General features: G+C 51.9%; 1 protein-coding gene across 2 annotated transcripts; it reads left to right on the top strand.

Annotated features, from left to right (window-relative positions):
• The first annotated feature begins 278 nt into the window (after nt 1-278).
• GDAP1L1 (ganglioside induced differentiation associated protein 1 like 1) lies at nt 279-27,749 on the top strand. Of its 2 annotated transcripts, XR_004380415.1 has the most exons (7): nt 279-574; nt 8,928-9,120; nt 10,158-10,331; nt 15,492-15,589; nt 16,366-16,480; nt 26,285-26,958; nt 27,057-27,749. XR_004380415.1 is itself a non-coding variant. In XM_032838566.1 (6 exons), exons 1-6 carry the CDS (start codon nt 395-397, stop codon nt 26,626-26,628), a joined length of 1,104 nt encoding a protein of 367 aa, XP_032694457.1. In that variant the 5' UTR covers nt 279-394; the 3' UTR covers nt 26,629-27,749. The 2 variants fall into 2 exon arrangements, 1 of the variants encoding a protein (XP_032694457.1); XM_032838566.1 differs by having other exon boundaries at nt 26,285-27,749.

The following is a 27,749-nucleotide window of genomic DNA, read 5'->3' as shown; positions in this document are numbered from 1 at the left end:
CTAAGAGGTATTTGCTTCCTGGAAGACAGAGAGTCAGAATGCGCTAACAATGGTGGAGACTCCGCAAATGACTGGCCAGATACGAGCTCTTTGAGGGGCATGGCCCACTCCCCTGTGGCTCCTTGAACCCTTCCATGGAGCCGGACCCGGACCCGAGAGGGCTGGTGGTTTCTCTGGCAGAGGGCAGGGGCGTGCCAAGGGGAGGAGGAGGGAAGGAGCTCCCGGGATCCCCCACGCCCCTCCCCCACTAGCCCAGCGAGTAATGACATTCACGAAGAGGGGAGGGAGGGAGCGAAGCAGAGGGGCAGGCTCCGCGAGGCCATGTGATGCTGGGCGAGAGAGAGAGCCGCCGCCGCGGAGCCTCCTTCTTTCCTCCCTCTGATTCCGGGCTGTCATGGCGACCCCCAACAACCTGACCCCCACCAACTGCAGCTGGTGGCCCATCTCGGCTCTGGAGAGCGATGCGGCCAAGCCGGTGGAGGCCCCGGACGCGCCCGAGGCTTCCAGCCCCGCCCATTGGCCCAAGGAGAGCCTGGTTCTGTACCACTGGACCCAGTCCTTCAGCTCACAGAAGGTACAGCCCAAGGGAGCAGGGGAGCAGAATGCACCCCGTGGCCAGGAGACGTGGGGGAGGGGATCCAGGAGGGAGGAAGGGGTCTGAGGACTCCGGCGAGAGGCTGGAGGGTGGAAGGTGTTTCGGGGACTGGAGGGCGGAGAATGCTGGGTTGCTCTCCCGGAGATGGCTGGCCCTGTCTTGGGCCCCAGGAGCACCGTCCTCAATTCTGGGAACATCCATTATGCCTCTTTCCCTCCCAGAAAGACCCAGTCTCTTGGAGGGGTGAGAAGAGAGACAAAGGCAAGGGGAAGCGAATGGACACTGCTGGGAAGGCGGCCTGTTGGAGGAGGCGGCTGTTGCGGGGAGGGAGGAGGTGCGCTCCTCGGGATCCAGTCTCCAGCCCCAGTAGTCGTTGGTGGGCCTCCCTCCGAGCTGCTGTCCTGGATACTACAGGCCCTCCAGGTTACAGCTCCTGTCTTGCTGGGAGCCTTCCTCTGGCTGGGGCTTGGAGCGTCTGTCCCTAGTCCTCTCCCGCATCCACACTTATCTTGAGCGGAGAAGGAAGGAGGTAACCCATCTCCTTAGAGCAGCTCCGTTTGGCCCCTAAAATCTGTGTTTTGCTCTTAAAGACACAGACGGCCGCTCCGCCCCTTCTCAGACCCAGACGAGCTGGGGCGGTGAGGGTAGGGGGAGGGCGGGCTGTTTAGGAATCCAGCCTGGTGCTGAGTTTTCCGGGTTCCCGCTTCCTGGGGGTGAGGGTCAGACACTGCGCCTGTAAGACAGGGGCGCCTCTAGGGGCGCAATCTCCCACCCTGGGCGGCTGTCCGTCAGTGGGGCACGAATTCAGCACCATGGCCAGGGCCCAACAGTAACTATTGCTAATCTCTAAGTGGCTCCTATTATCAGACCCTGGGATTCCTCTTCTTCCTGGAAGATCCTTTTGTTCCTTTCACTCATTTTTCAGATACAGAAACAGAGTCCATAAAGAGAAAGGGCCTTGGAACCAAATGAGTTGTGTTTGAGTCTTGGTCCAGGCTCAGTCCATCATCTGGAAAATGAGATGATGATGATGGTAGTAGTAGTAGTAGTAATAATAATAATAATGATGATGATAGTAATAACAACAACAACAACAACAATAATAATAGTAACAGCTACTTCTGATTCCCACCCCTTCTCAGAGCTACTGAGAGGGTTGTTGAAGAGGCAGTATAACTTAGTGTGCTAGATGGCACTGCCCAAACTTGAGCATACATCAGATTGCATGATCCTGGTTGAAACACAGACTGCTGGGTCCCACCCCAGATATTTTGATTCAGCAGGTCTGGAGTAGGGCTCAAGAGCCTGCATTTCCAAGTAGGTACGTGATACCTGTGAAACTGTCCCACTGACTCTCCTTTGACTAGCTCCAGTTTAGAGAATAGACTCTGAGCCCAGGCAATCCCCAGTGAAACAGCCGTCTTCCCCAATAATTCACTGTAAAGCTTTGGACAGATCACCTTGCCTCTCCAAAGCCTTGGTCTTATAATCTGTAGAATGGAGCTAATGACAGTACCTTTCTCAGAGGGTTATTTTGAGGGCGAAATGAGGTGACACACAAAAATGCTGATAGCAGTGCCTGGCACAGGGTCAAGGCTCTGATAATTATAGGTGTTATGATATCACTAAAGTGCTAGGGGAAGGAGGGGTTGGGTTAGCCAGGGCCACTCTGGGACTCATCTATAAATTCTTTTTTTTTTAAGATTTTATTTATTTATTTGATAGACAGAGATCACAAGTAGGCAGACAGGCAGGCAGGGAGAGAGGAAGGGAAGCAGGCTCCCTGCTGAGCAGAGAGCCTGAAGTAGGGCTTGATCCCAGGACCCTGAGATCATGACCTGAGCTGAAGGCAGAGGCTTTAACCCACTGAGCCACCCAGGTGCCCCTCATCTATAAATTCTACATGTGCATGCTGAGCACCTACTACATGCCAGGCTCTATGCAAGTTGCTGGCAGTTTGGAGATGAATCACACTGACCTCCAGATTTCAGAATACGTTCCCACCCAAAACCTCAGGAGCCAGGCTTCAGTGGCTGGGACTGGACAGTGGGCAAAGGGAAGGTACCTCCCATCACCATTCCTCAAGGGAGCTTCTTGCTCTTCCCTTTGCCCCCATGGAATATATCCTATTCAGTATGCACTCAGGGCTGAAGTGGCCCCTTATTCAGGGATGGGACTACCCACTGCAACCTCATTTGTGACCAGGCCAGCCTGAGTATCCTGCCTCCCCTTCCAGGACCTTCCCCTTGCCTGGGGGCCCATGGTGGGTCCCAGAGGCAGTGTAACCTGGTGGAAAGGGCCTGGGCTCTGCAGTCAGATGGTCTTGGGTTCCATTCTCATCATAGGTGCTTACTGGCTGCGTGACCTTGAACAAATCACTTAACCTCTCTGTGCCCCAATATCCTCATCTGGCAAAAGAGACTTTTGCATCCAACCCTGCAAAATTCCTGGGGGATTAAGAGGACATAGAGATATGTTAAGTGTCTGGCACATAGTAGGAATTTAGTAGGTGAGTTTCCTTCTTTTCAGTCCTAAAGATCCCTGCCTGCATTCAGGGAGCATTTCCCCTTGGTAGAGCATCTGAGAAGTCTGTCCTTAATGGTTCATGAACAGCAGAAAATAGCCTACCCCCAGGAGTGGTGGTGGTGGCTTCGTGGAATGTCTGGGGACTATCCCAGAGCTGGAGGGCAGCAGGACAGTGAGGGGACCCAGAGCCCAGACTCTGGGACCAGACTGCCCAGGGTTCAGCCTTAATTCTGCCTCTGACCAGCTGGGTAATTCTGGGCACGTTGCTTAGCCTCTCGTGCCTCAAGCCTCATGTCTGTAAATTGAGAATAATAACAGCACCTCCAGGATAGGGCCATTGTGAGGATTCAGCAAATGTATCCATTAAATCACCTGGCGCAGCACCTGGCTCATTGAAAATGCCCAGTAAGTGTACTTACGTTTGCCAGACTGGAGATCAAAGCCTGACTGTGCCACTTCCCACTGTGTGACTTCGTGCACGTGTCTTCACTTCTGCAGGTTTCCTCTTCCTCCTCTGTGCAGGAGGAATGGTACCTATCTCAGAGGGTTGTGAGGATTGAATGATACCATGCATGGCCACACACACTTAGCACAATGCCTTAAAGATTGCATGCTAACGGTGGACTTTCAGGTACCATCCTAAGTGATCATCTAGGGCCGCAGGGTTCTGAGGGCATTCAAAATGCAAAGTATAGAAGTTAGCTTCTTTCTGAGGCTGTTCCTGTCCCCAGCCTCCTTCTCCTTGGCTGGGGGTGGGGGTGGTGGGCAGAGGGGTGAGACTGGGAGGGGCAAACATGAAGACATTCTTGTTGTTGGCATTCCCACCCACTAGCTTGTGACCTCAGGTAGGTCCTGACCCTCTTTGGTCCTCAGCTTTTCAACATGGAAATGAACTAGATGTTTGATACAATCTGCATCCCTCCCTTCCCAGGCAGGAAGCACTTCCCCATCTCTTGTGTGTCCCTAGCCCCTGGAGCATCCTTCTGTCCTCACACCAGCCAGTGTTTTTTAAAAAACCAAGATTGCTATTTACTAGCTTTGTGACTTTGGTCAACTTAGTGCTGTCTCTGTATCTATTTCCTCTTTTGTAAAAGGAGCACGATACTAGCACCTACCTCATTAGGTTTTTGTAACCCATGTAAATGTCTTAGAGCAGTGCCTGGCACAAAGAAAGTGCTATATGAGAGCTATCCTTCTTATTATTATCACCAAGGTGAGTCTCTGAGAGCCATCCTTGGCTTCCTGCAACAAGCCTGTTCAAGGTTCCCTGACCCGACCCTCTCAGGGTCTGCCCTCGTCTTGGATGTACCTGTGGGGAGAACCTGGCCCAGTCTTCCGCCCCCAGGAATAAGAGCCCAGATCTGGGTCCTGTCAGAAGACAGTCACAACACCCAAGACTGAGCAGGTCTTCTAGAGGCCCCTCTCAGACATGGCAGGAGGAAGCAAGAGGTGGAAGGTGATCGCTACACCCCGCCCTGGCCTTGCCTTTCAAGCTCTTGGGTACTGGTCCCCAACCCCGTCCATGTTGCACTTGACCCTTTACCCCACCCCCATCCCCAGAAACTCACAGGTGACAGCTGTAGTTCTCACCACTCTTCTCAGAAGCCTGCAGTGTCTCACCAGATCCTTCCAAGAAAGAGCCAGAATCCTCCTAATGGCCTTAGGCTCTACTGCAGGATCCTAACCATGCCTGGGTCATGGACCCCTCATCAATGCGGGATGGGGCAGGGGGGACACCCTGTGGATCTTTCTCACAATAATGCTTTTAATGGAATAAAGTAAGATACATAGCATTACTGAAAGGTAAGCCGGTCGAAGTGCAGCTACTGACATACTTTTAAAACAAATTCATTATATAATAACATATGTTTCTGTATTAACCCATTATAACCTGACCTAGTGGCAGGACTGAGCCCTGTAATGTCAAAGTCACAATGAGTGTAGCTGTAGCAATGGGGAGTGATGAAAGTGATTTCTTGTGGTGACAATATTTCAGGCACTGCTAATGCTTCCGTGCTTGTCGCCTACACTCATAATTGTAGAAAATGCTAACTGTCAGTATGAGAGTACTGAAAATAAACATGTAATTTTCCCATCCTAGTTCAAGGAGGCCCTGGGTTGATTCATGGTCCCCTGAATCTGGGAGTCTCGATTACAAGGCCCTGTGCGTGACCTCCTCTCCTCTCGTCTAGTCCCCCCTGTTCTAGCCACACTAGCCTCCTCGCTGTGTTTCAGATATGCCAGACACGTCCCTGCCTCAGGGCTTTTGTGCTGGCTGTTCCCTCCACTGGCAACTCTTTTCCTCAGATCTCTGTGTGGACCACTCCCTCACCATGATTAATTAAAAAGAAAAAAAAAAGTATTTGAGAGAAATACGCTGAGGTTCAGAGACTCTAAGTGTCTTTTCCAAAGTCACACAGCAACTAAATGGTTGGGTAGAGATGCCAACCCAGCACTTTGCAGTTGCCTCATAAACAAGGGCCTCCCTGAAGAGGGACAGTGCCCAGCTATGACAGTGAAACACTAGCAGCTAATTCTTTCCACTCATGGGGAAGATAGTCTGCCCGGGGGTGCTTGATGTCTGGTCGCACTGAGTGGTGACCACCTAAGTCTGGTCCAGTCTCCAGGATGCAGTGATGGCAGATGGCCTTGGTGACTGCGTGCCCTTCCCCTGGGCCTGGCTTTCTCCCACCTCCTCTCCCCTGCAGGATGGCACATGGTTCTGGCCTACAGCTCAGCTAAAGGAGAAAGTCTCCTTGGCCGCCTGCCGGCATGACCCTGAGGCAGCTCCAAGCAAAACTGTTACACCCATAAAGGCAGTCCCTTCCCCAGGCACTAACCCTGCCTGGTGCCCTCACTAGAGTCCCAGGGCAGGGCCTGGGAATGGTCCCTGGGGACAGGTGCCCTGCCAGGAGACAAGGCCAAACGTCTGGACCCGCCAAGGACAGAGGCCTGTTTTGGTTTTTGTTTCCATCCATTCAGTGGTCCCAGCTTGGCCGGAGGCTGGATGGCTGGGCGGGGCCTGATCGCCCAGGGTCGGGGGTGCCAGGATGGGCAGGAGGAAGGGAGTAGACAGTTAGGCTCCAGGCAAACTCTGGTCTTGACTGCTCCGGGGCTTCTCCAGGGCACCGGCACCACCCAGGACTTCAAATACACACATGCACATACTCTCCTGCTCACGCACCCTCACCTATAGACACACGGGAGGACACACACACGTGCCTATACACACTCATCCCCACACTAATGCACATGCACTCACACAATACTTTAACACAGTTACTCAGACACTCTTCCATACACACACACACACACTTGTGCACACATATGCACACACACTCTTCCATACACACCCATGCTCGTGCACACATGCATGTGCACACACACACACACACACACACATTTACGCAGTTGCCACTCACGTTCAGGCTCATGCTCTCATAAGCTCACATCCCAGACCAAACAGATACCACCCCCAGCGCTCGCTCTGGCACAGTTCCTCCCCCTCTCTTAGACAGAACCAGCAGTTCCCTCCCACTGTCTCCAGTGTGGTCTGAATGTAGTGTCAGCTTGTAGCAGGGCTGCGGGGCGTGCCTTGAACACGGAGTTCAGCCCCCGTTCTACCAAGGACTGAAAGGAGGCTTGGAAAGGGACAGCGATGTCTCTCAGGTCACATCACATTGCTGGGGCAGAGCCAACGTGAGGACCTCCCAGCCCCATCTGCAGGGCCTGGTTTTGGCTATTGGCGCAAATGAATCTGTGAATAAGGGTTGGGGCTCAAGGGCTCATTGCCTCTCCCTCCCCATGAGGAAAGGGGTGTCCATGTTAGCTCTGGGGGGGCGCATGCAGTACTGCTCTAGCACATCAGCGATGGTTGTGAGGTAGTCTGTGTGTGCGTGCGCGTATGTGCGTGTGTGTGTGTGTGAGAGAGAGAGAGACAGAGAGAGAGAGAGCTAATGAAGGTAGAACTCCTGTGTTAACCTCCTGCGCTGGGTCTCTACCCATGTCATCCCATCCTAACTCATGCCACGCTTGAAACAGTGGATTACCTTCCACATTTCATAGACCCTAAGGCCAGAGAAGTCAAGTGACTTGTCCAAGATCACAAAACAAACAAGCAGCAGAGCGAGGCTTCAAGTCCAGGTCTGTCTGCTTCCAAAACCTGGTCTCGTACAAGTGGCTAAGACACGTTATGCCTACGGTGTGCCAGGCACTGTTCCACAGGGACTACAGCATCTCAACCCCACAGCAGCCCTCTCTGGGCATCACCAGTGGGACTCTCACTGGACAGGTGAGGAAACCGAGGCACACAGTTGTAAAGCCAAGTCACCCAGCAAGTAGGTGCTAGAGCTTGGATTTGAATTGATGGTCTGGCCCCCAGCCCAAGGTCTGACCATGATACCATGCTGCCTCCCCCTGAGTGTTTAACTCCTGGCACCCAGGAGGGAAGCTGGGAATGCCTAGTCCCAGGAGCTACCAAGTGTGTGGGGACATTGAAGCCCCAGGAAAGCCGCTCTTCCTGGTCTCAGGGATGCCTTTCCTTCCCCCTGAACTGGAGCCATTAATGGAGAGGAGTGGAACCATCTTTTTGCTGGGAGACCTTGGACAAGTCGACTTCTTTCTGAATCTCAATCCACAGGCAAGGGACAGTTGGACCGGGTGATCTCTAACTGTCTCCCAGCTCAGAAATGTTGGGCTGGGTCAGGAGCAGGCCCCAGCTTCAAGGCTGTCCATTAGGTTCTACCAGCTCAAATGTTTGTCTGGGACCCCTTAGAGACACAGGGGAAAACTAAGGAGGGACAGGCCCAGGACTCCCTGAAGGTGCCCGCAGGGCAGAAAATGCTGGGCTGGGAGTTTCAGGTCTGTTGCTACCTTGCTGTGTGGCTCTGGGTAAGTTACTTGCCCTCTCTAGGCTTTAGTTTTCTCATCAAGAAAAACATGGGGGATAGTTCCTGTTCTACCCCACTCTGCAAGGCTATTGTGAGTATCCAACGTCCAGATGGGAAACTGTGTGGGGCAATGAAAAACCTAACTGATGTTGGCAAATTATTATTATTTTTTAAAGATTTTATTTATTTATTTGACAGAGATCACAAGTAGGCAGAAAGGCAGGCAGAGAGAGAGGGGGAAGCAGGCTCCCTGCCGAGCAGAGAGCCCGATGTGGGGCTCAATCCCAGGACCCTGGGATCATGACCTGAGCCGAAGGCAGAGGCTTTAACTCACTGAGGCACCAAGGCGCCCCGGCAAATTATTTTGTACCTTGTTTTGTTTCCCAAATAATTTGAGAAATTTAGCTATTGATAATTGATTATGTTGATAAGAGTTTCTGTGAATTTCCTGGCCAGATCTACCCCTGGAGGCCAGGCTGAGTGTCTAATCAGATAAAGAAATCATGAATTGAGTGCCACCCATGTACCAGACACTGGGGTGGTACTATTAACTCTACTTCCCTTCTGCAAATAAAGAAACTGAGGCTCAGAAAGTTTAAGAAATCTGCCCAAACACACATAGCAGAGCCAGGAATCATATCCCAGGTATGACCAGCTGTGAAACCCAGGCCCATCACCACCAGGGAGCACTGCCACTTTGCCCCAGAGTAGGGTAGGGCTGTGTTCCTCCCACCAAGAGGCTCCAGGCCCATGAGAGATTTCAGCCCCCACCCCTGCCAGGAGCCCAAGAATGAACTGGAAGCAACCATGTCACCTCCTGTGTGTGACCTCTGACCTCCCTCCCACATGCCCCGCCCCCCGGGCAGAGTGTCCCCCACGCCTGCCCGCCTGCCCCGCTCTGACCCTGGCGCCTGCAGGTGCGGCTGGTGATTGCCGAGAAGGGCCTGGCGTGTGAGGAGCGGGATGTGAGCCTGCCGCAGAGCGAGCACAAGGAGCCCTGGTTCATGCGGCTCAACCTGGGGGAGGAGGTGCCCGTCGTCATCCACCGGGACAATATCATCAGCGACTATGATCAGATCATCGACTACGTGGAGCGGACCTTCACAGGAGGTACGGCTGCCATTTCCACCAGGGGCTCAGCCACAGACCTCGGGGACCCCACAGGCTCAGACGTGCTCCCAGAACCTTGGGGAGGCTGAGGAAGCCCCCCGGGGTGCGGACATGGCCCAGTCTCCCCTGCAAGGAACAATGGGGCTGCAGACAGGGCTCAGATGCTCCCCAGGAATCACAGAGCTACAGGCATGGCCACGATCCTTGGGATGCCACAAACCCTCTCCCCGGCACTCCAGGGAAAGGGCTAGCTAGTCCAGACATGCCCCTAGGAGCACTGGGGCTGCAGCCTCCTTCCCCAGGAGCTCTGGTGTCAGAGGCACGGCCACAGGTCCTCAGAGCGCCCCCGCAGGACCCAGGCCCTCCTAGTCACCACAAATGGGGCCCAGACCTTCCAACAATGCCAGCACATGGGCAGGGCCTAGCCCCCTGAATCCCTATAAGCACAGTCAGGGCCGTGGGCCCCCTAGGCACCCCATAGACACGAGCCCAGGTAGCCTCGAACATTGCCGATATGAGCGCGGCCCAGACACCCCAGAACACTGCAGGACCCTGTGGCTCCCTCCCTCCCTCTGACCCTCTTCAGGTTCAAAAGCCCACTGCCCATGGCAGATGCTGCAAATCCAGGAGAGAGGGGTCAGGGCCCAGATGGGTACTGTGTAGAAAGAATATGAATGAATTGCCGACAATTAAAAATCAAAGAAAGTTCCATTTTAAGCATCCAGATTTCTGGCTTCTCCAGCCTCGTCACACTGGGCCGACACCCCCATCGGGCTGCAAGCCTGGAGTGGTGAGGAGCTGCCCCTAGGAGACAGGCTGGGTAGACCAGTAGGATCCCCTGTCAGCCGGGTGGAGACTTTGTCTCAAGAGCCTGGGAAAAGGGCTGGTCCCTGTGGGCCTTGACATATCAGGGTTCCAGGATGCTGGCATGGAGGGTTGGGGTCCTAGAGCCTGGCCTGTCCAAATCGGGGGTAGGGAAGGGTAGGCAGGCAGGGCGGGACCGCCACCCCCAGCCCAGCCCTGGCCGTGCCCTGCAGAGCACGTGGTGGCCCTGATGCCTGAGGCGGGCAGCGCTCAGCACGCGAGGGTGCTGCAGTACCGGGAGCTGCTGGACGCGTTGCCCATGGACGCCTACACACACGGCTGCATCCTGCACCCCGAGCTCACCACCGACTCTATGATCCCCAAGTACGCCACGGCCGAGATCCGCAGTGAGTGCCGCGCTATCCCTGCTGGCCCACCCGTGTGCTTTGGACAGGAGTCCTCCTCCTCATTTCTAGTCCCCTTCCTCCTCATTTTCCTCCTGATCTCCCTCATCCCTCTCTGCCTCTCTCTCCACCTCTTTCTCTCTGTCTCTGTTAATCCCTCTGGGTATCTCTGGCTCGATCCTCCCTCCTTTCCCCTGCTCCTGCCCTCCCTCCTCTTGCTTTCTCTCCACTGCTCTCCCTGGCCTTCCAGCTCATTCACTCCCTTTCAAACTGAAATATCTCTCCCTCTCTGGCTATTTTTATTCCCCTCTCCTGCCCCTCTTCTTGTCCTGCCATCCCATGCAAAGGCTACAGGGCTCTGTGGCCCCCAGAGGCTTGTCTTGTCCCAGGGAAGCTGGGGCACCATCATGGTGGAGTCCCAGCCCCAGACACCTGGAGTCGGGGCCCAGGGAGGTCAGGACTGTGGTTGGTGATCCAGGGCACTGAATGACATCAGGGTTGGTGCCGCCAAGGAAGGCTGCCCAGATGTGCGAGGCCCCCTTTGGGGTCTCTGGTTTCTGATTTAAGCATCACGTGACCTGTCCTAACTGCTAACTTGGACATGCCCATAGCCTGGCTCATCCTCTAGTTTCCAGCACCCGGTAAACGGGGGTTAGATTAAATCAGACTACGCATCAACCACTGTTTTACAGACTTTGGTCCAGGCTCTGTGAAGACATCATGGGGGTCCTACAGACAGATGAAGTGTGATGATTCTAAATAGATACTAGGTGTCTAGTAAATGGTCACTTCCTCCCTCTTGAAGGAGAGAGCTGATGTTTGTAAGTGGGACGGAGCAGGTTGTGGAACTTGATCTCGTCCCTTTAGAGCACCCTTAACAAGACTCGGAATTTATCAATATCATCCTATCTCCATTCAGTCAGCAACACTGATGAGGTCTCCTATGACCTAGACCCTGGACAGGGGGCTGGGGACAGATGGGGACAGACACAGCTTCTACTGTCCCAGTCACGGTTCCGTCCCAGGGAAGCAGAATGACAAGTGAGCGGGTAATTGCAGTGCAGGACTAAATACATTTGCACAGCTTCTCAGGAGGGCAGCCTGGCATCTAGATCAAACACAGAAAGGCCCGCAGCTCAGAGATGATCCCACAGTTACACCTGGATGTGTGCACCAAGAATCACATACAAGGATTTTCATTGCTGCCTAGGTGGTAATAGCAAGAAGCTGGAAACAACCCCGTTGTGCATGAGTTGGGAACTGGGCAAATACATTCTAGTCTTTCCCTACACTGGAACACTTCAAGTCTTCCCATACAATGGACCTCAGCACAGCTATTTAAAAAAAAAAAAAGATAAGCCTATGACACTGGGTGTTACATGCAACTGATGAATCACTACATTCTGCCGTTGCAATAATAATACACTATATGTTAACTAACTTGAATTTAAATAGAATCTAAAAATATAAGCATATGGGATGCTGTCTAAGATATATTAGTAAGTAGGAATGAAGGGCAAAAACTGCATCTAGCGTGCTATCATTAATATATTTAAAAGGGTGTTAAATGGATGCGCAGTACTTGCAAACACAGAGGGTTTCTGGAGGGATATAGGAGAAGCTATTGGCTTTTGGGGAGCAGAACTAAGAGACCACAGATTGAGGGGAGAGAGATTTACTTTTCACTGTGCATTCTTTTAATATTGTTTGCATTTTTAAATAAGTATGTATGTATGACCTGTTCAAACACTAACTGATTTTTAAAAATGCTAACCCTAGAACCAAGGAGTGTTAAGAGAAGGTGCCCATCCCAGCCTTGGGAGCATGGGGGGCTTCTGAAATAAAGCAACACCCAAGGATGACCAGGGGGTAGAAGGGGAAGGAGAGAGAGAATCCCTCCAGCTTCAGGGGTAGGAGAGGGTGTGGTGTATTGGGGGAACTGAAGGAAGTACCGTGTGGATGATGCGTAGCACCAGGGGGTATGAGTGGCCGTGGTGCGAGTCTGGGGAGTAGGTCTGACAGAATTGGAATCTTGTCCAAAGAGCAGTGGAGATGGGAATGAACATGATGGAAAATGGGATGGAAATGAACATGGATGGAAATGAACGTGATCCGATGTGTATGTTACAGCACTCCCTCCCCTGAGAGAACGGGTGGGACAGTTAGGAGGTCCTGCTGTCACCTAGGCGAGCAATGATGGTGGCCTGGACTGGGTGGAGGCAGTTCCTAAATGCTTCTGGGGGCTGGAGACCCTTCCTCATTCGTCCATGAGCTACCTGAAGGAGCCTAGAAGGCAGTGAGGAGTCCAGAGAAGGCCCAACCTGCTCCTCCTTTGAGGAGAGAGATCTGAGGGTTCCAGCTCCACTGGGGGAAGGAAGGGGATCTCACAGGATGCAGAAGGGATCCTGCAGTGATCCCTCCAATCAGCCTAAGGTCTTTTCTGGGCTTGGTTTGCCCTCCTGGAGTCTAAAGAGAGCCACATGTGTATCCCTGGGTGACTGGCAAGAGAGAAAATGCTATACTTTACCTTCATGTTCATAAAATATCAATGAGACTTTTTTTTAAAGATTTTATTTATTTATTTGACACAGAGAGAGAGAGAGAGAGATCACAAGTAGGCAGAGAGAGAGAGAGGAGGAAGCAGGCTCCCTGTTGAGCAGACAACCTGATGCGGGGCTTGATCCCAGGACCCTGAGATCATGACCTGAGCAGAAGGCAGAGTCTTTAATCCACTGAGCCACCCAGGTTCCCCTCAATGAGACTTAATATAGCCCCAAAGCTGAAAGTCTAGGAGTGTGTTTACTGAGTTTTGTGTCAGGCCAGGAGATGGGGTGGTAGATGGTGAGACATCAGAAGGCAGAAGTTGAACATCTGCAGTTACTCATTTACTCAGTCATTCTATTCATTCATTCATTCATATTTTCATTCATTCAACTCTCACTAAGCTCTTGTTCTCTGCCAGGCCTGCACTGGGTTTTAAGGAAACAGAGACAAATCTGACATAGCCACTGGTCTCCAGAAACTCAAGTTCTGGTGGGAGACATATATATCCAGAGATAAGTACATCAAAATATCCACGTATGACAGGACAGGTTGTGCACTGCACAAGTCCAGGGGTCACTTTTCACATAGACTGCAATGTGAATGGGTTTGTGCAGGGGCAGCTCTGATTACTGTATTTGCATTTTCTGTCAGAAATCTGTACAGTGTACACCGGAGGACAAAGGCATTGAGTGGTCAGACCTCCTAGAGGATCAGGACAGACTTCATGGAGGAGGTGATCTTTAACTAGATTTGGAAGGGGATTTTCAGGAATACAGGAGAAAGATACTCCAAGAGGTGGAAGTAGTGTGAGCAGAGACCCAGAGGTTTGGGATGGTCTGGCACATTCAGGGAATGCCAAGCATTTGGAGTGGCTGAAATGTTACCACCTAGGGAGAGGGACAGGTGGGGCAACTCAGTGAAAGATGGAGTTGTAAGAAGAGAGGATACTGCTGTTTTTGTTTTGTTTTTTAAGGCAAGTTGAAGAGCTTGGATGTTATCTGAGGTCAGTGAGGAGCCAAGGATGGGTTTTAAGCAGGAAGTGGCATGATCAAGTATGTGTTTGAGGAAGACCTCTGAGTTGGGAGAAGGGCATGGAAGGAGAGAGTGCCAGTGCCTCGGGCTGGGTCAGAATCATCCAGAGTGAGATCAATGAGGGGATTTGAACTAAGGGAGGCGGAGGATTGAAAGGAAGAAGTTGAGTATGAGAAGAATAAGAAGGAGGAATCAGAAGGACCTGGGACTGATTTGGTTCAGAGAGCAGGTGAAGGAGGAATTGAAGGCACTCCCGCAGGCGTCTGGATTGGCCCAGTGTGGGGAAGGGCGCTGCAGTCAGTGGAGAGTGCAGGTGAGGAGCACGTGGAGCAGGGACGATGACGTCAGGTGGGCCATGATGAGTTCAAGGAGCCTAAGGGATCTCTAAGTGGAGTTGGGACACAAGGGAAAGGGGAGAGTAGGATTGGGGCACCACCATCTACCTGACCCACCACATCCCAGACTTACTGGCCAGGAATTCTGGAGAAATCATGGAACAGACCCCAGGATCTTATCCTGCATGATATTTTAACCTCCTCTTATAACTCCCACAGTTTACAGTTAGATTCTCTAAGTTAGATTATGGATACTTCTTTTCTCTCATTAAGAATGATTCTTGGGTGCCTGGGTGGCTCAGTGGGTTAAGCCGCTGCCTTCGGCTCAGGTCATGATCCCAGGGTTCTGGGATCGAGTCCCGCATCAGGCTCTCTGCTCAGCAGGGAGCCTGCTTCCCTCTCTCTCTCTGCCTGCCTCTCTGTCTACTTGTGATCTCTCTCTGTCAAGTAAATGAATAAAATCTTAAAAAAAAAAAAAGAATGATTCTCAAGGTGCTGGCTTGAGTTCCATCATGGACCCACTGTTCCATCACCCTTCCCTTTTTAGCATCTTTAAAAGGCCAGTTTTCCCAGGAAATATGGGTTAGGGTGTTCCTAAATCCTCAAGAAAATTGCGTCACCAGAATGGGAAGTTTCAAGACAGCAAAAGTCTCTTACAGTTTTTCTTGCATGAAGCAAGTTTTTCCTTGTGAGCTACAGTGAGTGAGTACCAGACTAAGAATCAGATGGACCCAGGCTTGAAACCTGCTTATCCTTTACTAGTGTGGGATATCATTTAGCCTCTCTGGACCCTTTCCTTTTCCTTTTCTGTTACCTTTACCTGTTACCACAGGAAAGGGTAGGGGGAGACATGCACTGAAGTATGACTTTGTTCAGGTTTATAACCTCTCCATTTCTGGCAAACTCCTCATCCCCGAGTAGTCTCCTCCTCATTGAGGTTTCTTGATGCCTTGAGGCCCAGGCAGGTGGCCCTCTGCCCCACAGCATTCTGTTCACTCTCCATCACAGATTGATCATGCTGCATCAAAGATTTCTCTCTGTGTCTGTCTCTCCCACTAGCCTGAGCCTAGAACAGGATGGCATGTCATCCAACCCTACGTTGCAGCCTGTTGCACCTACTAGGTGTTGGCTGTTGATATTGTTACTTCCCAGACCAATGCTTGAGTGGGACTGTACCCGCAAACTTGTGGAAGAGGGGGTGGGAGTGGTCCTGGGTATCAGAAAGGTGAGGCCTTCCCTATTTTCTCCCCAGGACATTTAGCCAATGCCACCACAGACCTCATGAAGTTGGACCATGAAGAGGAGCCCCAGCTCTCTGAGCCCTACCTTTCCAAACAGAAGAAGCTCATGGTGAGTGCTTCCAGGCCTGCCCAGTTCCCTTCCCCATCACCTTTCCCATGAAACAGTTCCAATGGGAGAAGCTGGTTCTATACAGAGGATCAGCTGATGACCTAAAATGAAAACACTGCTCACTTTTCCAATCCTGTCTCCTCTGTCACTTACTGTTTTTTTGACCTTAGGCAAGCCACTGTCCCACTGGAGCCTTGGTCTCATGACATCTTAGGTTGTGTCCTAAGAGTAGAGCATTAGACAGAGGTTCTTGGGTAACAGTGGCATTGAGAGAGTGTTCTAAGGAGAACCCAGTAAGAGGCCAAGTTCACCTGATCCCACAGAGAGCTCTGCAGCCTAAGTGTCACCACAAAGTCGATCCTCATGGAGGCAAGGGGCAAGACAGGTATAGCCCTGTGTCAGTCAGTCATTGGCTACAGATTGCCTGGCGGGGACATGAGGGATGGGAGAGACCCTCCAGAGTATTTCCAAGCAGCTCTTGTTGGCTGAGAGTAACTCTGGAGAAGAGGCAGCAATGAGCAGCTATAAGCAGATCCTCAGAGCAGCTGGCATATGAAAGTGCCAGGTCTGGCCAGGATAGCCAAGCTCACAGGAGTGCTGTGGGCACCAGATGAGCGGGCTTTGTTTGTAACAGTGGAGCCCTCTCTATGCTGGGAGGGATATTTGGAGGCTGGGTTTGCTGAAGGAGGTTTGGGTCAAGCTCCTTCCAGCCTTTGTTATCCAAGCCCCTTGGAAGCCAGCTCAACTCCTCTGGTTCCTGCCTGTCCTGTTCCCAGGCCAAGATCCTGGAGCACGATGATGTGAGCTACCTGAAGAAGATCCTCGGGGAGCTGGCCATGGTGCTGGACCAGATCGAGGCAGAGCTGGAGAAGAGGAAGCTGGAGAACGAGGGTGGGTGCCAGCTCTGGGGTAGGTGGGTGGTGGAGCCCATCCAGTCCACCTGACCCTGCCCACTTTCAGCCCCTTTACCCCAAAGATCTCAGAGGACCTCCCAGGTGGTTAGGGTCATGGACCATGGAGGCAGACAGACTAGATATAAGTCGTAGCTTGACCATTTACTAGTTAAGTGACCATGGGTCGGGTACTTCACCTCATTGGACCTCATTTTCTCATCTGTAAGCTAGGAATAATAATAAGACCTACTCCAGAAAGGTGTTGAGACGTTGCATGAAATAATACATGTAGGTATTGGGTCAGCGCTTAGCACACAGTAGGTGTTTAATTGAGGTTGGTGAAGATGATGACGGTGGTGGCGGTGATGACCAGGACCCACCATACCATCTCACCTTTCCCCTGCTCAGGGATGTATTATGACTCTCTCTGACCTTGACTCTTTCTGTCCTTGAGCGGCTCTCTGACCCTGAGCATGCCAGCTTCATTCCCATCTCCACACCTTTGCTCCTGTAGCTCTTCTAGCTGGGAGTATCCTCTCCATGCCGCTCTGCTCCTTTTTCCTTTTATGTGCTGTCTTTGCCACCAGCCCTCTTTGAGTTTGATTCTGGGTCTTCTCATCTTGCTCTGTTTTAGGCGGTTGGTCTTATCTCCTCAGTTATGCTAATTTACAGAGCCTACATGATAGGCACTGCTACACTCACAGTGTCACACACACATACACACACACACACACACACACACACACACCATCTGTATGGGAAAGCCATGGAGCACAGTGTTTGAAAAGATAGGTTTAGGAGCCCCGGGCTGGCTCAGTTGGTAGAGCATGCAACTCTTGATCTTGGGGTTGTGAGTTCAAGCCCCAAACTGGGGTGTAGAGATTACTTAAAATCTTAAAAAAAAAAAAGATGGTTTTCGAGTCAGACAGGGGTTTGAGTTAGAGTTCCAGCTTTGCTGTCTATACTGTGTGGCTTGGATAAGTTGCTTCCCCTATTGGAGCCTCAGTTTCTTCACCTGTAGAATGAGATGGTAATAATACAACTTAATGCCATCTTGTTGGACTCTTATAAAAAGTCAAAGTACTTTGCCCACTGCCTGGAACATGCTAGTTTAAACATATGGCAGCTAAAGGCATGCACATTCTCTGTTTGAGAAAACTGAGGCTCAGAGAGATACAGGGACTTGCTCAAGGTCATGTGGCTCATAAATGGCATGGTTGGGGCAAGGACAGGTTTGCCCCTGACAGGTGCAGTGCTCTTCCAGCATCTCACAACTGAGGCAAGCATACGGTATGCATAGATACCTAAAGGAATAGGACATTGTCATGAGTTCCAAAGCCAGGGCCCTAAATCCTCTGTAGAAAAAAGCATGGCAAGGCTTAGTAATAAAAATAGTATACACCTCAAGCGGGAACTTTCTCCTTTCTGTCAGAGAAGGTGCTTAGGAGAGCTGTTGCAGAAGAGTGCTCAGAGGCCAGAAGGTGTAGTGTTTCCAAGGTTGCCTCTGGGGTCAGAGTCCCAGCTCTGCCATTTTCTCATTGGTTGACCTTCATTATCAGGCACATCTTACGTATTTATGGATTAATTTGCTCAGCTGCCCTCACAAAATACCACAGACTAGATGTCTTAACCCACAGAGATTTATCTTCCCACAGTTCTGGATTCTGGAGTCAAAGATCAAAGTGTTGGCAGGTTTGGTTCTTTCAAGATCTCTCTTGAGCTCACGAGGCCACATTCTTGCTGTGTCTCCATGCACGCTTTGCTCTGAGTGCATGCCCCTGGTGTCTGTGTGGCAAAATGTCCTCTCGGTATAAGGACACCAGATTAGTTAGGGCCCACCCTGATGACCTCATTTTAACTTACTTACCTCTTTAAAGGCCCTTTGTCAAAATATAGTCACATTCGAGATACTAGGGATTAGGGCTTCAACATACGAATTTTGGAAGGACACAATTCAGCCCAGACAACATATCATTAACAATAATTCCTGTGGGCCAGACACTGTGCTAAGTGTTTCACATATTTTAATGCATTTAATGCCCCTAGCAACTCAAGGGCGTACGTAATATGAGTAATCCTATTTAAACAGATGAGGAAACTAAGGCACAGAGAGGTTTTGTAACCTTCCCAAGGTCACACAGATAGAAATGGTGGAGGCTAGATTCAAACCCTGGCTCCCAGAGTCTTCAGTTTTTAAGTGCTAGCTCTGCTGCTTCTTCCATTCTGTAAAGGGGTGATAAAGTGAAAGCCCACTTCACAGGGCTGTTGTGAGGCTCAGTGAGAAAGTGAGGGTAAGGGAAGAAGCACATGGCCTGGCACACGGTATGGAAATGTCCACACATATTAGCTGCTGATACGATCAAGGGAGACACAGAGTGTGACCTAGATGGAGGGCAGAGTTGAAGGTCCTGGAGAACAGCTGTGGATGCTCAGTCCTCATGTGATCTGTAGATAGGGAGCCTCCTGACCTCAGTCTCTGTTTTGGTCCTGAGCTCTTCCAAGAGGAGGCAGCATTGTAGTGTCCCATGGCAAGATGACTGGGATTGTTCCAGATGGAGATCCTTGTGTCCCTCCATGGCTGTGGGAGGCAACAGAGGTCTAGGGAGGTGGCTGGGCCCACATGGTCTCATTCACCCACTGGGGCACCCCCAAACTTTCCTGGGAGTAATGCTTACACCCTGCACTTGTCCCCTTCTGAGGCAGAACCCAGGGTTGGGAAGTGTTACAATGTCACAGTTAAGACCTCTAGAATGAAGCCAGATGACACGGACGTGGATTCTTGGTCAGCTACCTCCTAGTTCTGTGACCTTGTAGAATTCACTTCATTTCTGTGAGCTCATCTACAAAATGTGGATAATAAGAGCCTCTAACTTGCGAGGTTAGATTCTAGGTTGCGAGGGTTCATAAAGATAATGGGTGTTGGTCACTCTCCACAGTACCTGGCCAAAGGTAGAATGTTCTAGAAATAGCACTTTCAAAAATAATAACCATTACCATTCTTCTTCATTCATTTATTGAAATATTTCTTGGACACCGATTATGTGCCAGGTCCTGAGGATAAAATTAAGTAAAAACAAGACATTGTTCTTGCTCTCATGTAGTTTATAGTCTGGTAGAGAAAAAAGATATTAGTCAAATAATCCCATCAGCAAAAACAGAATTATAAACAGTGATAAGGGTTAAGATTGATAGTAAAAAGAGTCCGGCAAATTTGATAAAGCTTCTCTGAAGAAGTGACGTTTCAAATGAGACCTGAAGGATATGGAAGGGCCAGCCTAGTGAAGAAACAGGACAGGTGTGTCCTAGGCTGAGGGGACACCATGGTGAGGGGATAGCTGGGAACTCTTGGGTAACTGGCTACTGTGTGGTCAGTAACGGGAAAAGTGGCATAAGTGAGGTTGGACAGAGCCAGAGAGATGCAAGCTCATGGACCTGTATTTAAGATTTAGAATATTCCCATATTTATATTTTATTGAGAGTTTAAATATAGTCTATATTTAGAATTTAGATTCTGTCCTATGTACAGTCCATCCAATGGGAACTCCTTGGAGGGTTGTGAGAAGGGGATTGCATCAGTTAGCTTTTGCCGTATAACAAATAAACTCTAATTCTGAGTCACTTAAAAGAACCTTTTATCCGCTCATGATTTGTGGTTTGGCAGTTTGGGCTGGGCTCAGCTGGGAGCTTCTCTCTGTCCCACATGCTGGTGGTGGCATCACTCAGGTATTTGTAGCCAGCTGGTAGACCTCGCTGGCATGTCCAGCAGCTGGCTCTCCATCAGCCTGGCCAGTGGGCCACATGTTAGTCATCATCTGGCAGGCTAACCCATGCTCATTCATATGGTGGTGGCTACAGGGTCTCTGAGAACAGCAAGGGAGCAAAGACTCAGCAGGCAAACACCTTTCAAGCTCCTATTTGTGTGGAATTTACTGAGTCCCATTAGCTAAAGCAAGTCTGGATTAAAGGGGTGATGGTTGACATTCACCACCTGTTGGCAGAAGCAGCAAAGCCACATGCATACAGGAATGGGAGGCATTGGGTCCACCCAGGGTGAGATGTTCTGATTTTAGGAGCACTCTGGTTGTAGTGAGAATGGATTTCAAGGGAGACAGAGTGGAGGCTGTCACAGCAGCCCAGGAGGGATGATGCTGACTTGGGCCGAGGAGGTGGCAGGGAAGATGGGGAGGCATGGATGGACTCGAGAGGCGTTTTGGAGACAGAATGGATTGGTACTTACGGAGCGGTCTTATGAGGAGGGAAGAGTAAGGGAATGGAATCCAAGGTGCCTACTGGGTTTTGGTCTGAGCTATCGGGTGGTGCCATTTCCTGACACGGATGGGAGGTGGGTGCAAGTGTTTGATTTGGGACTCAGTGTGTTCAAGAGGCCTTTCAGACACCCAAGAGGGGGTGTCATATAAGCCGCTAGGTATTCTAGTCTGCCTTGTAAAGGAGAGATCAGACTCTGGAGAGAGATGTGTGAGTCTCTAGCATCTCTATGTGGTATTTAAAGCCACAGAACTGGGTGATTCATCAAGGGGGGACAAAACAGAGTCAGGCCTGATGTGTCCTCTTGCTGCACAGCAAATTGCCCATGAATTAGCAGCTGAAGCTGCAACAAAATGCACATTGATGACATCACACATCTTCTGTGGCTCACGACTTCTGGAGGGGGGGGGGGGGGCTGGGTGCTTCTAATTTAGGGCTGTATGATGCGGGCTGTGCTCAAGCTGTGGCTGGAGCTGCAGTCATTTGAGCTGGAGAATCCACAGCCAAGACAGCTCTTTCACACCGTTGGTAACTGGAAGTCTCCGGCCCCTGCTGGCTGTTGGCGGGAGGCCCCAGTTGCTCATGACCTGCGCTTCTCAATGGGGCCACTTGAGTGTCCTCACAACATGGCTGCCGGCTCTTCCTGGAACCAGTGCGGCAGAGAGTGAGAGAGGCGGCCACAGCGATTTCCACGACCTGCTGCTGGAGGCCACTGTCACTTCCGCCACATTCTGTTCACTGGAAGCAAGGGACAAAATACAGTCCGTATTCAAGGGGAGGGAGATTGGGCTCCATCAGAGATGTACTGAGTGGCTCGTGAGTGCATTTTAAAACTGCCTCCCTACCCTGAGGTCCCCCCATGTAGGGGGAGCAGTAGAGACGGAGGAGCCAGCAAAGCTGGTAGAGAGTCACTGGGGCAGCAGGAGGACCCTTGTGTCAATGAGATTTGGAAAGGATTGTGCTTTAAGGAGAGAACAGTGTCAAATCCTGCTGGGAGTCAGAGAAGCAAGGATAGGAAAGCATCCCCTGGACTTTGTCTCACGACTGTCGGTGACCTTGCCAAGGGCAGTTTCACTGGAATGTGGGGGTGGATGGCTGGTGAGAGAGGAAGACAGCAGGTGTGGTCCCCTCTTGTGAGACATTTAGCTGTGGAAGGGAGTAGAGAGATGGAATGTTGCCTGAGGGCGGATGTGGGGTGAAGAGGGGAGATACAAGCGTGTTTTCTGGCCGTGGAAAGAACCCGGTGAGAAGGAGACATCAGTGCTGTGGGATGAATGGCACTGAGTCCAGGAGAGGACACGAGGGGCGTCCTACAGGCCGGGGCCCAGAGGGAAACAGGGCACCTTCAAATGGGGTAAGTTAAAGAGGACTTCATCAAGGGACCATTCACAAATGTGTGGGCAGGACGCAGGGAGAGCACAAGGACAAATGGGGTGGCCTGGGTCTGAGGTTGTGAGGGGTGGGAGCCGTTACAGGAACCTGGACAAAGAGGTTTTGTGGAGGGGGGATGGCCAAGCAGGAGCCCATGGCAACCCGCAGAGAGGACTCCCACCTCACTCTCACCCACCCACCCTCCTACCTCCTGCCTCTGCTCCCCAACAGCCGGACCCGACTGGAGCCTGAGGGCTGGATGGAGCCCCACTGGGGTGGGAATCTGTCCAGTTGTCCTCCTGGGGCACAGAGCAGTGTGGAGAAGGGAGGAGGACGGATCTAGAAGGCAAAGGGGAGACGTGCAGCCTTGGATGGTGCAGAGAGCGGCAGGGGGCCCGGCCTTGAGAGGAGTGGCTGAAGTCAGGGTGCGTGTGCCTGGCTTTGCAGGGTTCATGGCCAGAGTGAAGGCTTTCCTTCCTGAAGGCTTCTGTTTTCTGAATGCCGCACGTGGTGGTGTCCCAGTCCGAGTGAGGCCTAGGGACCCGGTGTGAGGAGAGGCGAAATCTGTGTGACTGTGTCTGCAGGCCATGGGGAAGCCAGCCTACTCTGGAACTCACAGACGCCCGGGAGTGGCTGAGTGCCCTCTTGGGCTTTGTGCTCATGAACTTGAAGCCTAACTGGTCCATGTGTCTCCAGCACACTCAGCTGGCAGACTCAGGGGAGGCAAAAGATAGAGTTTGTCCAGGGCTGGGGGCTTTTCAAAGTAAAAACAGAATTATAAACAGTGATAAAAGTGTTAAGATAAGTGTTACTGTTTTCCTATATACACAGAGCTGGAGGAGAGGGGCAAACGGAAGGGCGACCCGCCAGGCAGCTACACATGTCCGCATACGTGGTGGTTGTGGCTCTCAGCATCTGCCCACAGACAGAAACACAGGCGTGGACACACTCAGACAACGACACACACATAAATGCTTGGGAACGTCTGTCTGCAGCCAAGCAGCCCACCCAGTGGACATGGGCATCACTGCACTTATGCTCCTGGGGTTCCACACCACATGGACGCAGTGCCCACGTGTGGATAGCCACGTGCGTAAACACAGTTGTTGCGTGGACTTGAGCAGGCGCACACAGGGGCAAACAGACACAGTGCACATGAGGCGGACACACAGATCTGCACACACACCCTACAGAGAATGCACTTACCGAAAGGGGCCCGAGAGTCTGTGGCGATCCGTGCCTGTGCGCATGCGCGTCTGCACGGAGACGAGGCCGTGTTCTGTAGTGTTTACACACAGACTCTGGAACCTGGGCTCAAATCCAGGATCTGCTCAGACACGTCCTACCTGCGTGGCTTTGGCTGAGTTACTTAACCTCTCTGTGCTTCAGTGTCCTCATGTGTATTGTGGGGATAATAATAGCACCTACCAGACAGGGTTGTGAGGAGTGGGGAGATGACACCACACATTCTGGTGCCTCTCCCACCCCACAGACTGTTCCTCCCCTGCACCTCTGCTGGTTTCTCCTTGTCCATTACCTAAACCTTGTACTGCCCGGGGCTCAGTCCTTGGTCCTATTCTCAAATCTGTCTTCTCTAGTCTGTTGCTGGGGACCACGGGCCCCGATCCTGCCTCTTTTCACGGCCCCTCACCCCCATCCTGACCTCACCTCCCTCCGGAGCTGGCAGTAACTGCCCCCCGCCTCCACCAGGAAGAGCACTCCTTTGCCTGCACCGTCGGCTTCCTTGCCCGCCTCTGGCTTTATCACACTTCGCAAAACCTCAAGTGGTTACATCCGCTCTCTACCTAGTAGTTCCTGTGCCTGTGGACCCAAGTGTGGCTGGAGAAACACACATGTGCAGGCTGGTCTCACTTTGAATTCATGACCATGAGGCTTAGATGGCTCTCCTGCTGCCCGAGGGTCCTCCCCCATTCCGTCTTGGTCCCCTTTCCAGGTGACTGCTTAATACCTTCTCCTTCCTCCTCAACCTTCCACCCGCTGTCCCCAGCCCTCCCCTCACTCACTGAGGACACCAAAGTGCTCGAACCCCACAGCGCCCCCCCACCAGCATCTGTGCTGTACCCATCCGTCCTATACACACCACATTTTACCAGTTCTAAGAGACTTCTTTGTTACAACACATCATAACATCTCTGAAATTGGAACGTTTCTCACAAGCAAAGTCGAACTGGCACCACTTGTTCTCTCCAGGGTGGCTGTCTTCCATTCCAGATACAGTGCTGTACACTCCCTTGAATTACTGAGCCTGAGCTGTCCTTAAACCAGCAACCCCTCCCGTTGTGTACTAAATGTCCATCCGCTCAAGCACTTGTGGTAGTAATTCTCTCCACTGTCCTTGGTAGCATCATTTCCCCCCTCTGCGCGGTCATCCCCATCAGCATGCTGGGTTTTCCCTCCCCGCTTGCAAAGACACTCTTGACCTGTCTCGCATTATTGACGTGTCCTTCCCATCACAGCAAACTCCTTGACAGAGGGATCCTCGCTCACGGTCTCCAGTTCCTCTCCTTCCTTTCTCTCTTGGACTCCCTCCAGCCAGGAGTTCAGCGTCAGCATCCACTCCCACTGCTCTTGTCAAGGTCACCAGTTACCAAATGCCACCATAGTTCTCTGGCTCCTACTCGACCTTTCTGCAGCATTCGAATACCTCCCTGCTTCTCCTTGGAATAATTTCTTATCTTGGCTTCCAGGATCACACCCTCTCCTGGTTCATCTCTTACCTCCCAGGTGCTCCTTCTCATGCTCCTCTGCTGGTTTCTCCTTGCTGCCCAACATCTGACTCTCGAAGCCGCAAAGCTCAGTCCCTGGTCCTATTCTCTAGATCTGTCTACACTCAGATCTGAGTGTAGACTACCCTTGCTAATGTCCTCCCAACTCCATGCTGATGATGCACACTTAACTAGGTATACGTACTTCTAACTGCTGATTCACCATCTCCCCTTGGAGATCCAACAGGCATCTTGAAGGTTATGTATCAAGAACAAACTCTGGATTAGAGCCTTCCTTGCACTTTACCTCCCTGTCCTGTGAAAGCACGAGCCTCTGAGGACACTCTGTCTTTCTTGTCCTGTCAGGTCTTCATGCCCAGCACATACTAGATAAACATGTGTTGGATGAATGAATAAATGAATGAACAAGAAGCCGCAGAGTGAAAGGGATGGAGGGGCTTAGGCTTTGATGGTGGAGGGCATCAGATTCAGGACATCTCTGAGTTGAAAGGAACACCGGCTCAAAGATGCAGAAGCCAGCCTCCCGGGACAGCAGACCTCACAGGGAGTGGGCAGCGGGGGGGCACATTCCAGGCATGAGGCCCAGCAGGGGCAAAGGCCCAGAGGTGGACATGGAGCTCCTTTGGTCTCCTACATCATGTCTTGGTTCAAAACTCTGCAGTTCTTCCCCACTGACCATGTCATGTCCATACCCCTTTGTGGAACTCCTAAGATTCTTCCCAGTGTGTCTCCATCTACTTCTCTAATCTTGACTTTTCACGAATCACTCCCTGCTCCCTGGGCCCCCCAGGCAAGCCATGCCCATTTCCAGTCCCTCCGACTGCTGTGTTGAGAGCCGACTCAAGGAAGTCAAGGGCAGAGATGGGAGATCATCAAGGGGACATTCTGAAAATTCCAGTGAGAGAGGATGGTTGTTTGGACAGGGCTGGTAACTGCAGAAGTGACCTCACACTCTGGCTGTGTTTGGAAGAGAAGCTGACAGGAGTTGCAGACACACTACATGTGGAGGATGAAAGGAAAAGGACTCGCCATGACATGGGGCTTCAGACCAAGCAACTGACAGGGTGGGCACGTGGTCACTGACATGGGGATGAGCGTGGTGGGTTTAGGGGTGACAATCAGGAATTTGGTTTTGGACATACCGGGTTTGAAGTGCACGGTGGATATCCGAGTGGAGGCTGCTGAACAGGCGGGCAGTTAGACACAGGAGGTTAGAAGATAGACACGTATATTTGCACTTCAAAGTCAGTTGATTTAAAGAAAAAGTACTAACAGAGGTAGTCTAAGCCTTGGGCAGAAGTGATTCAAGAAGTGATTCAAGCCACGGCCCGGTGGCTGTGGGAGCTGGCAGAGGCCAGATGTGTCAGTGGTGGAGAAGTGAGTCCCACCACCCCCATCTCCTCTCCCTTCCACTCCAGGGCAGAAGTGTGAGCTGTGGCTCTGCGGCTGTGCCTTCACCCTCGCCGACGTCCTCCTGGGAGCCACCCTGCACCGCCTCAAGTTCCTGGGACTGTCCAAGAAGTACTGGGAAGATGGCAGCCGGCCCAACCTGCAGTCCTTCTTTGAGAGGGTCCAGAAGCGCCTGGCCTTCCGGAAAGTCCTCGGCGACATCCACACCACCCTGCTGTCGGCTGTCATCCCCAATGCGTTCCGGCTGGTCAAGCGGAAACCCCCATCTTTCTTTGGGGCATCCTTCCTCATGGGCTCTCTGGGGGGGATGGGCTACTTTGCCTACTGGTACCTCAAGAAAAAATACATCTAGATCCAGGCCCGGGCTTGGTGCCTGTCGGTGTCTCTGTACTGTGTGACTCCCAGCAAGCTCTCAGTCAGGCACTGTCTCATGAACACTCGGACAGCCACTCCCCGCCCCGTTTGGAGTAATTCTATCGTCAATGTGAAAACATTCCATAGTTTAGAAGTAGACGTTGCCAATGCCGTGAGTTGAGGCCACGGCTCTACTAAAGAAGAGAAAGAGTGAGTGTGAGAGAGAAAGAGAGAGAGAAAGGGAGGGAGAACAGAAACAAAACACGAATGCCTTTTCTTTTAATTCAAGGTCTCAAGATGGAACTGTGGGGACTGGTTAGGATCTGAGGTGAGTCCCAGGCTGTTTCGTCCACCAGGGCCCAGATTCTGGGAGGTGCTTGGGGCTCGGAGGGCCTGACCCCTCGCCTCCCCTTCCCTCTTGCCCAGGGAATTCTTCCACAGGACAAAGCCAACATCAACACTGACTTTTCTAAGCGGTGCCTCCGGGGGGGGGGGGGCTGGAGACCGCAGACCCCGGGGAGGCCCCTGAAGACCCGAAGGGGCTCCACTCTTCTCCTGTACATGGACGGAGACAGCACTGGCTCCAGCCAAGGCAGTGGCAGCCAACCACCAGGTCATGCCTGGGACCGACCCCATGAGCACACCCTCTCGTTCCCCTCCTGATTTGGCCAGTGGGTTTGCTTTGACACTTACCAGAAGTCCCTGGAGGCAGCGACCATCCATCATCCTTTTCCCACCTGGGGTTGACATTTCCCACCACGGGAGGTGGCCTTTCAGCGAGGGCCCTGTTTGACCTTCTTCAGAAGGTCAGTCCTGGCCTGAGAGCAGGGGTGGGTCTGGAGGTGGATGGACTAGGGTCCGTCTCTCTCTGCCTATGCCAAAGCCACCTCGTTTAATGCTCACCTTCCCCATCTCTTGTGGGGCTCCCCCTGTGCTCCACCACACCACGTGGAGAAGGGGAGGTGCCTGCATCCCTGCTGCCCTCCCTGGTCGTGTCTCACTTTCCTGTGCCTTTTGCATGTTGGGAGAGGGTCTGGGTGTCACTGCCGCTCATGCTTAGGAACCACTGAAAGCCCCCAATAAAGCATTCAGGAGGAGCATTTGCTTTTCATTTCTAAA

This window comes from Lontra canadensis, unplaced genomic scaffold, assembly GCF_010015895.1.
Source record: "Lontra canadensis isolate GAN:19392208 unplaced genomic scaffold, GSC_riverotter_1.0 scaffold105, whole genome shotgun sequence".
NCBI lineage: Eukaryota > Metazoa > Chordata > Mammalia > Carnivora > Mustelidae > Lontra > Lontra canadensis.
The sequence above is the reverse complement of the archived record's forward strand: the minus strand, read 5'-3'. Positions and strand labels throughout refer to the sequence as shown.

What these genes read in the sequence shown, in the direction of transcription:
- GDAP1L1 (XM_032838566.1), top strand. Translation starts at nt 395, where the DNA reads ATGGCGACCCCCAACAACCTGACCCCCACCAACTGCAGCTGGTGGCCC. An exon ending in AGTCCTTCAGCTCACAGAAG is followed by an intron (nt 575 to 8,927) that starts GTACAGCCCAAG and finishes TGGCGCCTGCAG; the next exon opens with GTGCGGCTGGTGATTGCCGA. An exon ending in CCAAACAGAAGAAGCTCATG is followed by an intron (nt 15,590 to 16,365) that starts GTGAGTGCTTCC and finishes TCCTGTTCCCAG; the next exon opens with GCCAAGATCCTGGAGCACGA.